Source organism: Drosophila guanche, unplaced genomic scaffold, assembly GCF_900245975.1.
Source record: "Drosophila guanche unplaced genomic scaffold, DGUA_6, whole genome shotgun sequence".
Lineage (NCBI taxonomy): Eukaryota > Metazoa > Arthropoda > Insecta > Diptera > Drosophilidae > Drosophila > Drosophila guanche.
In genome coordinates, this window is record NW_022995750.1 from 209,388 (window position 1) to 221,971 (window position 12,584).

General features: G+C 47.9%; 3 protein-coding genes across 3 annotated transcripts; 2 read left to right on the forward strand and 1 right to left on the reverse strand.

Annotated features, from left to right (window-relative positions):
• Nucleotides 1-5,053: 5,053 nt before the first annotated feature.
• On the forward strand, nucleotides 5,054-5,975 carry LOC117586231 (single-stranded DNA-binding protein, mitochondrial). The gene is made up of 4 exons (XM_034276166.1): nucleotides 5,054-5,157; nucleotides 5,225-5,318; nucleotides 5,382-5,490; nucleotides 5,587-5,975. Exons 1-4 carry the CDS (start codon nucleotides 5,134-5,136, stop codon nucleotides 5,807-5,809), a joined length of 450 nt encoding a protein of 149 aa, XP_034132057.1. The 5' UTR covers nucleotides 5,054-5,133; the 3' UTR covers nucleotides 5,810-5,975.
• On the reverse strand, nucleotides 5,859-6,753 carry LOC117586230 (WEB family protein At3g02930, chloroplastic). Its single transcript, XM_034276165.1, has 3 exons — nucleotides 6,565-6,753; nucleotides 6,211-6,510; nucleotides 5,859-6,146 (listed from the first exon to the last, which is right to left on the reverse strand). The coding sequence occupies exons 1-3, from the start codon at nucleotides 6,721-6,723 to the stop codon at nucleotides 5,928-5,930; spliced, it is 678 nt and encodes a 225-aa protein (XP_034132056.1). The 5' UTR covers nucleotides 6,724-6,753; the 3' UTR covers nucleotides 5,859-5,927.
• A 618-nt stretch (nucleotides 6,754-7,371) lies between these two features.
• On the forward strand, nucleotides 7,372-12,494 carry LOC117586229 (organic cation transporter protein). The gene is made up of 3 exons (XM_034276164.1): nucleotides 7,372-7,639; nucleotides 10,656-11,293; nucleotides 11,359-12,494. Exons 1-3 carry the CDS (start codon nucleotides 7,597-7,599, stop codon nucleotides 12,346-12,348), a joined length of 1,671 nt encoding a protein of 556 aa, XP_034132055.1. The 5' UTR covers nucleotides 7,372-7,596; the 3' UTR covers nucleotides 12,349-12,494.
• The last annotated feature ends 90 nt before the right edge of the window (nucleotides 12,495-12,584 follow it).

Sequence of the window (12,584 nt, forward strand, 5' to 3'; positions counted from 1 at the left end):
CGGAACTCGGCGATACACGACGCCCTACGAGAGGCGAGACGAGTGGAGAGAGCCGAGATGGGGACGCATCGACAAATGGGACGGCGACCCAGACCCGGCCAAACTGACGGTGGAGGATTTTGTCTTTCGGGTCGAATTTCTCCAGAGGCAGAGTCGGCGCTCGTGGGACGAAGTCCTTGATAATTTTCACCATCTGGTGAGAGGACGTGCTGCCGAGTGGGACTGGCAGTTTGTAAGAGAGAGGCCTCCAGAAGTCTGGGAGGACATCAAGGACGAGTTGGTATCCCGATTCCGCGCAGTAGGTGGGCAATACGAGCGGCTGCGTGCGTTGAATGAGCGACGGCAAGAACCTGGAGAATCGGTGGAAGATTACTTTCGAGCGATGCGGAGGCTGGCTGCAAGACTGATCACCCCAATAGCAGAGTCTGAGATGGTCAGAGTCGTCAAGAAGGGACTCGAGGAGGAGATCGCTCGTTATGTGTACGCGATCCGAGTCCGTAACCTGGAGCAGCTGAGGGAAGAGTGTGTAGAGGTGGAGTACCTTTTCCGCAGACGCGAGCGAAGGTCAGCTTTTCGCCCGACGCTGAAGTTCCAACAATCCGGTAAGCGAGTGGAGGAGATCGAGCCAGAGCCGGAGGAGCTGTTGGAAGGAGAGGAAGAGGTGATGGTTGAGGAAACCCACCTGACAGCGAAGCCGAGGCTGGGCTGCTGTATTCTGCTACCTCTGCGGAAAGCCCGAAACGTACACGCCGAAGTGTCCCAACTGCTCGGGAAACTCAAAAACGGGCATGATGAAGGCGGTATATCAGAGCTCGGGACGGAAGCCCGCGAGGAAGTGAAGGATGCGCTATTGGAGGTTGTAAAAATTAAGCATATTAACCCAAGTAGTATAGAAAAACATAGTTTAAAATTCTTACCGGTCGAAGAGAGGATGAGGAGGTATAAACAAGCCCGAAATCGGATCTTTGACGGACATCAGCTGAATGGAATGCGAGGTGTCAGCTGTAGACTCCAGAGGGCCCGTGCACACTTCCGGCAAAGGAGACAGACTCGCAAGGAGGTGGCGGAAGCAGTCAGGCGTGGAGCAGGACGTGACCCAAGGGTTTTTGCCGAGGTGCAAATCCTAGGACGGAAGATTTCCGGACTCCTGGATACTGGGGCATCTGTAAGTGTCCTCGGAAAGGGCAGTCGTGAGCTCCTAGACGACCTCGGGGTGGAGATGGACAACTATGTCTCGATCGTCAAAACCGCCGCAGGAGAGGACAGGACCATAATCGGCAAGGCTAGAATCCCTGTGGAGTACAAAGGAATCAGCAAGGACATTCTCTTTTACATCTGTCCATACCTGGAGCAAGTCATGTACTTGGGGGTCGATTTTTTGAGGTCGTTCGCGTTGGCTCCCACAGTCCTCGGTCCGTATCCAAGTTCGACAAGCGATGCCAAAATATCCGAAGTCCAGATGTCACAGATCAGCCAATATGTCGAAGACCACCAGGAGAACGTACATGTGGACGCGTGGGACCTGGAAGAGAAGGAATCTGAAGAACTGGAGAAGGTAAAGGGGGAGTTCCTGACTTACGAAGATGCCGGATTAGGGTCAACGACTGTAGAGGAGCATCGGATCCAGTTGGTAGAGGGCGCGGAGCCGTTTAAGGATCGACACTACCCTCAATCCCCAGCGATGCAGGAAGTGGTCTGGACCGAAGTGGACAAGATGCTGGAACTAGGAGTGATAGAGGTTAGCGATAGTCCGTGGAGCAATAGGACGACGGTAGTGCGGAAACCTAACAAAAGCAGATTTTGTTTAGACGCCCGAAAACTGAACCAACTCACCGTCAAAGACGCTTACCCTCTTCCTAGCATCGAGGGAATACTGTCCAGGATCGACCAGACGCATTACATTTCAAGTGTGGACCTTAAATTCGCGTTCTGGCAGATCAAGTTGGATCCAGAAAGCAGGAAATGTACCGCTTTCACCGTTCCAGGTCGTCCGCTGTAACAATTTGTGATGATGCCCTTCGGTCTGTGTAATGCTGCACAAAGGCTATGCCGGGTGATGAACAAAGTGATCCCGACGCAGTTGAGATCAAACGTTTTCGTCTATCTGGATGATCTCTTTGTGATAGCCCCCGATTTCCAGACGCATCTCCGGTACCTTCGGTTGGTGGCCCACTGCTTGCGAAAAGCAAATTTAACAATAGGCTTAAAAAAATCAAAATTTTGCTTTAGGTCACTGAAATACCTGGGATTTATCATCGGAGGTGGCACGTTGCAGATGGATCCTGAAAGAGTTTTGGCCATTCAAAGGATTCCCAATCCGAGTTCAGTGAAGGAACTAAGAAGCTTCCTAGGAACCGCAGGATGGTATTGGCGCTTCATCAAGGATTACGCTTCCATTGCTATGCCGCTAACAGACGCACTGAAGAAGCATCCGCGTGGAAAGTTTTCCCTGTCCACGGAGGCCGAGACGGCGATAGGATCCCTGAAGAAGGCACTCACCTCGGCTCCGGTATTAAGTCATGCTGATTTCAAGAAGCCTTTCTATGTACAGTGCGACGCATCGAATTACGGAGTGGGAGCGGTGTTGTTTCAGTTGGACGTCGAAGGAGCCGAGCGTCCGGTGGCATTCTTCTCCGCCAAGTTAAACAAGCATCAGCTAAATTATTCTGTAACGGAAAAAGAGTGTTTAGCTGCGGTGTTGGCCATTGAGAAATTCAGACCGTACGTTGAATTGATGCCCTTCACGGTTATTACGGATCACGCCAGCCTGAAATGGCTCATGTCATTGAAGGATCTAAACGGACGTCTTGCGAGGTGGTCATTGCGACTGCAGAGGTTTGACTTTGGGATCGAACACCGGAAAGGAGTCGATAACGTCGTGGCGGATACACTCTCACGCTGCATCGACGAAGTGGTGATAGATCCAACGGAGATCCTCGGATTCCAGACGACAGAGTTTGAGTCTTCAGAATATCAGGAGCTGAAAGGAGAAATCGGCAAGAATCAAGACATGTTGCCGGCCTACGTGTGGAAGGGGATGTGATATTCAAGCGGATGGCTTTCACGCAAATGGACGACCAAGTGGAAGGGTCCATTTGGAAATTATGGATTCCCGCGTCACTGACGGAAACTCTCATCTCCAAGGCCCACGAAGACCACACAGCTGGACACGGTGGACTTAAAAAGACCTTGCATCGGCTAAGAAGGCAATTCTACTGGCCAGCGATGACGACACAAGTGCGGGAGTATGTCCGGAATTGCGATGCTTGTAAGGAGTCCAAAGCACCCATTTATCGAAGCCAGGTAGGGATCGGTCAGGAAGTCGTAACGGAGAGGCCATTCCAGAAATTATACATCGATTTCCTGGGGAAGTATCCTCGGTCGAAAAGGGGACAAGCTTGGATTTTTGTCGTCGTAGACCACTTCTCTAAATTCACCTTTCTAAAAGCGATGAGAGAGGCGACAGCGGCGAACGTAGTTCAATTCCTAGTACAGGAAGTGTTCTACAAGTTTGGGGTGCCCGAGGTGATCCACTCCGACAACGGAAAGCAGTTCCTGTCGAAGATCTTCCAGGACATGATGAGCACTTTCGGCGCCCGACATCTGCGCACAGCAGTCTACTCACCACAGAGCAATGCCGCCGAGAGGGTGAACCGGACAATATTAGCTGCAATCAGGACGTATTTAGAAAGGGATCATCGAGACTGGGATATGTACCTACCGGAGATTGAAGTGTCGATCCGTGACTCAGTGCACGAAGCCACAGGCGTGACGCCGTTTTTTGCAGTTTTTGGACAGCAAATGTTCCTTAATGGGAACTGCTATAAGTTGGCGAGGAAGCTGCAGTCGCTGACGGAGCATGAGGTGCACGCATTGGACCCCGCGGATAAATGCCACATCATCTGGGAACGTATCACGGCCAACCTTCACCAAGCGTACGAGCGCAGCAGCCAGAGCTACAACAAACGGGCCCGAATATTTTTCGCCAAACCTGGGCAAGAAGTATACAGGCGCAACTTCACCCTCAGCGACTTTGGGAAGAGCTACAACGCCAAGTTCGCCCGGAAGTTCCTGAAGTGCCGAATCGTACGTCCGGTTGGAAATAATGCCGGTGGGGATTTTTCACGCCAAAGACCTGAAATTGTAGTGGGAAAGCTTTAGAAGGAGAAGGGAAGAGAAGTACAAACCGAGTGGGTGTGAGCCTACGTTGGGTGCTGCAAGACCTTAGGGTAAGCGTTAGGTTTCAATATCCTTCGAGTGTTTGCGAATAATTCTTCCGTCCAGGCACGCCTGAATATTCGCTAGGTGTTGCATTCGAAGGACAGCGGTAGGCAAAATACTGGATTTGTTAGTATTTTTTGTTGAGGTTGGCAGGTCGATAGGCGAAGGGGCAAGGCGATCAACGGTGCCGGTGAGAGAGCGAGAGGGGAGAATTTAAGAGAGGTGAATATTGCGGGATCCACGAGCCAGCTCACCCACACCCTCAAGGGTCCACACCCCCAGGGGACCACAGCGGCGAAATGGAGATCGGCCGCTGCACTTGAAAAGGAGAGTTGTTGTTGTTCTGCGTCGGAGAGATGATTGTCCGTGAAGTGTAGAGTAAAGTCCGTTGGTTTCTGTTTGAATAATCGTTTGTTGGTTCGAGATGTCCGAACAGTTGGTTTGTTGTGCGACCTGGGGGCCTGGGAAGAACCCAGCCCTGAAAGGACTGGCTAGCCGGCCTTGCCCCAACACCAATACAGGTTCGTAACATTTATATGCACTCCCAATCAGTCAAATAGACACGATTTCAAATAGAAAACAGTTTCTCAAATTCCAGCAAAAAGAAGCCTAATTGTTTTCTTTTTAAATAAGGAAAAGAACCTTGATTCATGGAAAAATATATATTTTTCCCATTATCCATTATGTTGCTGGATTTTGAGAAATTTTTTTTAATTTTGAAAATTTGTGAGTCTATTCGACTGATTGGGATTGTATGATTGTATATATTTACGGTATATTTTAAAAGTAAGATGGTATGTTTTGGTATAGTTTTGTGGGGAGTGCGGTATATCTGACCGATAAATCCACGGTCACACTAACTCCAAATTGTTGCTTTTTCCACGCTTTTGCCTTAAATTTCGAAAAAATTAAATGATGCAACAAGTTAGACATGCGGTAGGATAATGACAACTGTCCCACTGCTAACACAGCTATAAATGAGTGAAACTTTTGTGTCTTGCAGCTGCGTCCGGTGCTGGGCGGTCTAGTGCGGCATAACTTGCCGGCACGCGGTGCCTCAACCACGACATCGGCGGCACCCGCCAAAATTGAAAAAAGTGCGTAGTAAACTGATAGTAGAGGTGATGAAATACAACTAATTGTTTTTTAAACCACGGCAGCTGTCAATACGGTGACCATTTTGGGTCGTGTGGGCGCAGATCCGCAGCTGCGCGGATCCCAGGAGCATCCAGTGGTCACATTCTCCGTCGCCACACACACAAACTACAAGTGAGTACAGTCGAGTAAATGTCTCGGCATGTGTTCCCTTTTTATAATTGAATATTAATGGATCTATAATCGGCTTGGCTTTAATCTCCTCGACAGATATGAGAACGGGGACTGGGCCCAGCGCACGGACTGGCATCGCGTGGTCGTCTTTAAACCCAATTTGCGCGACACTGTGCTGGAGTACCTGAAGAAGGGACAGCGCACCATGGTTCAGGGCAAGATCACCTATGGCGAGATTACCGATCAGCAGGGCAACCAGAAGACCAGCACCAGCATCATAGCCGACGACGTGCTCTTCTTCCGCGATGCCAACAACTAGACTCTAGACAAGCCTAAGACACGCTAATTTTAAGCACAAAAAGTTGAACTTTCAGTTTTAAACGTTTGCATTTACATTGTGTGAATAGTATCCAATAAGTGAATCATCCATTATCATGTTATCGGTTGTTTCTCAGAATATAATCATTACAGAAATCCTTGGCTAGCACCTCCTTGGCCATTTCGCAGGTGCACGTGGTGGACAGGCTGCTGATGCTCAGAATTTCAGTGATATCCTCGTATTCGTTGGCAATAAGCGATACCTTGCCTGCCAAGTCTTCGATCTGCTTCTCAAAGCTGGTCAAGACATTGTTGTGAGTGTCTATGAGTTTACCAATCTATGGATAGAGAACCTTAAGTATTGCTAAACTATTACAAGACATTCTGTGTCCTGTAGCCTACCATATTTGCAGGAGCCAGGCGTTCGGCTGCCTCTTTGCCAAATTCTTCGAAATCCTCGGTGAGGCTGTTGCACTTTTCGCTCATTTTCTTCGTGGACTCGATAAGCTTCAAGAGATCCAAGTAGGTGTGAGGCGTCAGGGGCTCTGTGCGGCAAATGTTGGAGAGCGTCGAACAAGATCGCTCCAATTTGGTGGCTTCCTTCTCCGCCTCTGCCAGCGACTGTTCGTTCTCATTCAGATCCATTTCGAGCTTCAGTGTACAGGCCTTCATATCGTCCACAAATTGATCGATTTGAATGAGCTGATGGCAATTCAGGGCATCAATAATATAATCTTATGGTGCTCTAGCACTTACCTGCTTGGCATTTTCCAGGACTTTGGCCTCTTGTTCTTTTAAATACTCTGCTTTTCTAGTGAACTCCGTTGCCATTTCCTTGGTGTCCTGCATTAATATTTCGGACATCCAATCCAAATATAGGAAAGACGTGGGAACAGACATATTCGGTTCAGCCATAATTAATTTATTAATTTTACTACGAATTTGGGAAGTTTTGGACGTGTGCGGATTTTATATTCTAGTAAAACCATTGGGTTTAACCCAAGGCTTGCTGGGAATGGAATATTTCCCATTCATTTCCTTGGAGTTATTTTCTTAAATTTTAAACTAAACTCTTATCTGTATTGGGCCTATGCCCGTGAAGCCTCAAAGATGTTCTCATTTCTCGGTGGAGAATGTTTCAGTTGGTGATCTCAAGCCGAAACCTCTTCTCTTGAAGGTGTCAAAATGTATTGTTATGAGTACCAAAGCTCCCATATCCCATAGCTACATTCCCAGATCCACAAACTAAAGCGTTTTCCTCCAACAGTTTCACCAAAAGATCTTGCGATCTCTGGCTGCGATCATGTGTTGGAGCCACAAAGCGAAACTCACGATCCACATGCAGAGGGGCAAAGCTCTAGAGCTCCACACACACACTCGGACACATCAGTGGGATCCACTTTGGAGTGGAGTGAGTATGTGGGACGACCTTATCGCTGGCTGCCTCTGTGCTTGCGTGAGGGTTTTCTGCGCTGGTATGAGTGTTATTTGAGGCAGAGCTCCATTGGGTTCGCTTTGCTCGCCCAGCTCTGCTCAGCTCAGCGGCGCAGTTCGCAGTTAGCTTTTTGCCAGTTCAAATGCGGCCGGCGGTCGAAAGAGTCTAGAGTGCAAGCAAGAGCTGTACATTTCGAGAGCTGCACGTCGGAGCACGTTCTACGTTCCAGCAGAACTATCGCGAGGTGGTTCTCCGGAAGATGCCAGCTGGCTAAAAATCGACGAGACATAAATCGAAAATCTGTATTCACCATTTGACCAGAAACTGTTAAGGATCTTAGAAACCTTCCAACTATGGCTGTGGACTATGTGCTGGAGGATCTCATGGGGAAACTGGGTAAGTGCCGCCTCCGCCACAAAGTGTGGTGTGTTGTGTGTGGTGTGCGGAGCGGGCCAGTCAGGTCAGCGCGAGGCAGTGATGATAAGGCATCGGTTTTTTTCCTTATCAATCGTTGGAATGCGCCGCGAAAACTTGTCCAGCAGCAGTTGCCTCTGAGCTTATCCAAAAGCGGGTGGATTAATACTTTTATATCAGGTTTATCTGACCTTTGCGTTTGCTCTGCATTCAAATTTCCTAATTATTTTCGCGGCAATCTCTGTCTAATCTATACGGCTGGCTGGTACTAGTGCCTGGGACTGTCCATCAAGTGCTCAAAGGAAGCCGCCTCTAATACGGTTTTAATTGCCACTATTGTGTATAGTTTTTGTTTTTGGTTTTTGCACTTTTTTCCAATTAATAATAAATCCCCCAAGGTTGTAGACATCCATGACAGACAGCTTGGTAGAAGTCTCAGACGCCGAAACCAAGACGATACGCGTTTGCGCGTGGGGGGATACAGAACGGGAACGGATACAGTGACACTTGTTGAATCTTCTGGCCAAATGTATCTCTGTATCTTTAGCTTTAGCAGACTGACGCTAAAAACCGAGCCCACACACACACTGCACAGCACAGGGGGAGGAGGACTTTTGTCACAAGATCTGTGTCATAAAGATATCTCGGGGAATTATATCTGCTTTGTGGTTGTACTTATAAATTGTGCAACGAGTGGCACCTTCTGCTTCATTACTTTATGCAAAATAGTTAACAATAATTCTATGTAGAATTTTCAAATTGATTATGACGAAAGCAAAACTGAAAGCTCAGCAGAATGTGTTCTAGACTTTTACTTTTTTCTACCCTAAATGTACTTAGTGTTAGTTCTCGCTTACATTCACTATAAATTCATAATCAATTTGCGACTGTATATGGCTCTTCTTTATAGAGGAGACTTATCTGATGTCTCCACTGATTTCAGCTGGTGTTTTATCATTTCCAGGCGAAAGAAAAAGAGTGAAAGGGAAGAGAGAAGAGAGAGTAATGAACACATTAGCAACTTTAGCGACTTTTAGCATTATTTATGGACCACATCCATTTGTATTTGAGAAAATGCAAACAAAAATTCAAACTGGTTTTTGTCTGCGCTCTGAGCTCCCCATATGAGGCCCACACCTCGCAAACCTCACACATACCACATCACTCCGCTCTTTTACGTGTATTTATTTTGTTGAAGGCCTCCACTTTGGGGTCTGGTGGAGCTCTAATTACTTTGTATTTGGATTTGGAGGCGTGCTTGGAGCTCAATTCGGTTAGCAGTTGCCAATGTTAGCAGCATTTTTACACCTGACTTCGAAAGCACTTGCCGCCCCCCGTAAGAGACCTTCAAAGCGAGTGAAAATCGTTTGAAAAGTCGACAAGGTAAAACCCATAGAAGAGGAAGCCTATAAAGAATGCCATGATCTACCTCAACACTAGCACGAAAATGTGAATTTCCGCCCATGGGTTTTTATAACGATCATTATAGGAACTTTTAGGCATTGAAGTGCTGTTTTTGGAATATTTCAAGTGTTTGATTTGCTAATTTCTTATCACTGCGTTATCGCCATGGCCTTATCTTGTTTCCATGCATCATTTTTCCCACAAAATGTGCTCTCTAATCTATTATAAGAGCTAAGCCAGCGGAGGCTTTCCCTGTGATCTATCCAGCTACCATGTTTATTCATCGCTTTAATGAATAATATATAACCCTAGAGTTTTATTTGAGTACCACTCGTAGGAACACATCATTGTGGTCGGGTGCTCTTCTCAAGGACCCTCCCCGCACTTGGCAACAAACTGTGTCAATGAGTTGGGGCGGCTGCAATAAATCCCACCACAACAGTGCTGAAATTTGATATATGATGTGGTTGTTGGTGGTCGCATTCTACTCTCTCTCTCTATCTGATAATTCCCGCTATGATTTTCCAATGAGAATTTATGGCAGAGGGTCGCGTGTTTTTTGTTCCCTTATCGATCGTTGACAATTATACGCTGATTATGTATGTATATTGGGGTGGGTTTTGTAATTGAATTTAATTAAAAATTGTGGCAAAATTTTCAAATTGAGATTAATTAAGCTCTGCTCCGTGTCTATGACATAATTTTACACTCGACGTAATCAGTGAAATGCTCAGACAGCGCGGAATGGTGTTGGGGTACTCATGAGTGAAGGACTCTCTCTTGCGATGGCATGGCGAAAGTTGATCGCTTAAACGATCAATAAATGTAACCGACAAATCAATTGAAATGCCTGATTGAACATTGGACCCCGCGCGCGCTCATGTGTCAGATATCTAGGCTACAATGCTCTCCATTCTCCACTCTCCATTCTATGTAGAAGTCAGCAGAAATGTACACAGTCCCTGCCCTCGTTCAACATCGATCGCTGTGGACAGCAAAAGTCATAATCGATTCAATGCATTCTCCAGAGAGACGCAGAACCCTGCAAAATAAAGAGAGTACGAGTAGAAGTCCGAAGCCAAAGCAAACTGCTGGCAAATACGATACGTCTTTGATGGGCACATTTGTATGCCTTTCAATTGAAATCGAATTGAATAAATTCCACTTGATTTAATTGCAAACAAGTCTTTTGAGTGACGACAATTCCGAGCCAGTGACACCATAGTAGAGAGGCGCCATATGTGCACATACTGCACTGAGTGTGTGTCTAAAATGGACAAAGCTGTTGCTTCTACTGCAGTGCGTCGCAATTGTCTTATCCCTTGATCTCGTCTTATGCTCAATACGCACTCTCTTTCAGTTGCTCTCTCCATCACTCTGCAGGCACTTTGCCTCCGGTAGCTGGTTCTCAGCAAAAACGAAGCACAAGGAATAACAAACGGGACTGCGTAGTTGCTCCCTCTCTTTATTCGCTTGTGGCTTGCAACTACTAAATACCCCGTATATACCAATCTTCAACATTTATACGTGTAAAAGCTTTAATTTATTCAAATTAAACTTTTGATTTTAATCCAAAATCTCGTTTTTCCTTTAGGGGAATTTGGTAAATACCAATTCCTGCAGTTCTTCCTGCAAGTTCTCTCCGCTTTGACCGCAGGCATGCATATGCTCTCCCTGGTTACGGTATCCGCCGTGCCGGAGCATCGCTGCTTTATCGACGGCCTCGACAACAGCTCCTTGGCTCTGGGGCCATGGAACGTGAGCGCCTTGGAGCATGCCATTCCCACGAAGGCCAATGGTGAGCTGGAGTCCTGCCTGATGTACGATCCCAGTTCTGTGGGCGGCAACGAGACCACCATTGCCTGTGTAGACTACGTATACGATACGACGTACTACAAGACATCGCGCACCATTGACTGGAACTTTGTGTGCGATCGCCGATGGATGGGTGCCATTGTGCAGACGGTGTTCATGCTGGGCGTATTCACGGGCGCCGTCACCCTCGGCGGATTGGCGGATAAGATTGGTCGCAAGACGGTCTTCTGCTGGTCGGCGCTCTTCCAGCTGATCATCGGCGTGGGCGTTGCCTTCATTCCCGAGTACTTTTCCTTCATGGTGGCTCGCTATTTGCTGGGCATTGTGGGTTCTGCTGGAGCCTACATCTGCGGATTTGTGTTGACAATGGAGCTGGTCGGACCCACAAAACGTACTGTCTGTGGCATCACCTTCCAGGTGAGTGCAGGGATTCAAAGATCTCCACTTCAAGATCCCTTGTAATCTTCTGTGATCTCTTTCAGGCTGTCTTTGCTGGCGGCATCATGCTGGTCGCTGGATGGGGTGCACTCATCCACGATCGTCAGTTGCTGCAGGTGATCTATGGCCTCCATGGCTGCCTCTTCCTTGGCCACTGGTGGCTCCTCGATGAGTCTCCGCGCTGGCTCTGGATGCAGGGACGTGCTGCCGAGGCCGTGGACATTGTGGCCAAGGGATTGCGCATCAATGGCTCCGGGATAGCCGTGGACAAGGACTACTTTGTGCAGAAGGCCAAGCAGCAGGCGGCGGTGGAGGAGAAGGCCAGTGCCGGACTGAGCGATCTCTTCCGGACACCCAACCTGCGCATGAAGACGCTCAACGTGTGCCTCTGCTGGTTCGCCAACTCCATCGTGTACTATGGACTGTCGCTGAGTGCCGGCAAGCTGTACGGCAATCCCTACCTGATTCTGTTCATCATGGGTCTCGTCGAGTTCCCCAGCTACATAACAATCGTGTTCGTGTTGGACCGCCTGGGACGTCGCTCCATTACCTCCACGCTGATGCTGAGTGGAGGACTCTGTTGCATCATTGCTGCATTTATTGCTCAGGGCAGCACCACCTCCACGGCTGTGGTGATGGCTGGCAAGCTACTCATCGCCGGCTCCTTTGCCGTTATCTACAACTACTCGGCGGAACTCTTTCCCACTGTCGTACGTAACTCTGCCATGGGCTTGGGCTCCATGTGTGCCCGTCTGTCGGGCGCTCTCACGCCTCTCATTACCCTCCTGGACTCGTTTGATCCAAAGATTCCCGCTGTACTGTTTGGTGTGGTGGCGCTGGCCTCTGGCTTCTGGGTAATGTTCCTTCCAGAGACGATGAACCAACCGATGCCCGAGTCCATCGAGGATGGCGAGAACTTTGGCAAAGGCGACACGTGGTTTAGCCAGTGTGCTGGTCGCAAGAAGCGTCAGAATAGTATTTATCCGGACGATCCTGAGCAGATGGTGCCGCTCAAGAATATCGAAAGCAAATGAATCAAAAAACCCAAAGTTCCGCACTGCCCCCCCACCCTTGTTATCCCATTTTATATCGTTGTTAAGCATTTCCTTTTGTTTTTAGTAGTACTCTTAGTTGTAAGATCCATTTAAAAATGAATAAAATGAGACTGTGTGGCATGGAAGAACACCCTGGCTTGAGCGTAGACCAACTGCCATAAGGTCTTTTTGTTGTTTTTAGTTATTTCTTGAGAATTCTTTTTTAACCCATTATC

What these genes read in the sequence shown, in the direction of transcription:
- LOC117586231 (XM_034276166.1), top strand. Translation starts at nt 5,134, where the DNA reads ATGATGCAACAAGTTAGACATGCG. An exon ending in ACCCGCCAAAATTGAAAAAA is followed by an intron (nt 5,319 to 5,381) that starts GTGCGTAGTAAA and finishes AAACCACGGCAG; the next exon opens with CTGTCAATACGGTGACCATT. An exon ending in GCCACACACACAAACTACAA is followed by an intron (nt 5,491 to 5,586) that starts GTGAGTACAGTC and finishes TCTCCTCGACAG; the next exon opens with ATATGAGAACGGGGACTGGG.
- LOC117586230 (XM_034276165.1), bottom strand. Translation starts at nt 6,723, where the DNA reads ATGGCTGAACCGAATATGTCTGTTCCCACGTCTTTCCTATATTTGGAT. An exon ending in TCCTGGAAAATGCCAAGCAG is followed by an intron (nt 6,511 to 6,564) that starts GTAAGTGCTAGA and finishes AATTGCCATCAG; the next exon opens with CTCATTCAAATCGATCAATT. An exon ending in GCCTGGCTCCTGCAAATATG is followed by an intron (nt 6,147 to 6,210) that starts GTAGGCTACAGG and finishes CTCTATCCATAG; the next exon opens with ATTGGTAAACTCATAGACAC.
- LOC117586229 (XM_034276164.1), top strand. Translation starts at nt 7,597, where the DNA reads ATGGCTGTGGACTATGTGCTGGAGGATCTCATGGGGAAACTGG. An exon ending in GGATCTCATGGGGAAACTGG is followed by an intron (nt 7,640 to 10,655) that starts GTAAGTGCCGCC and finishes TTTTTCCTTTAG; the next exon opens with GGGAATTTGGTAAATACCAA. An exon ending in TCTGTGGCATCACCTTCCAG is followed by an intron (nt 11,294 to 11,358) that starts GTGAGTGCAGGG and finishes GATCTCTTTCAG; the next exon opens with GCTGTCTTTGCTGGCGGCAT.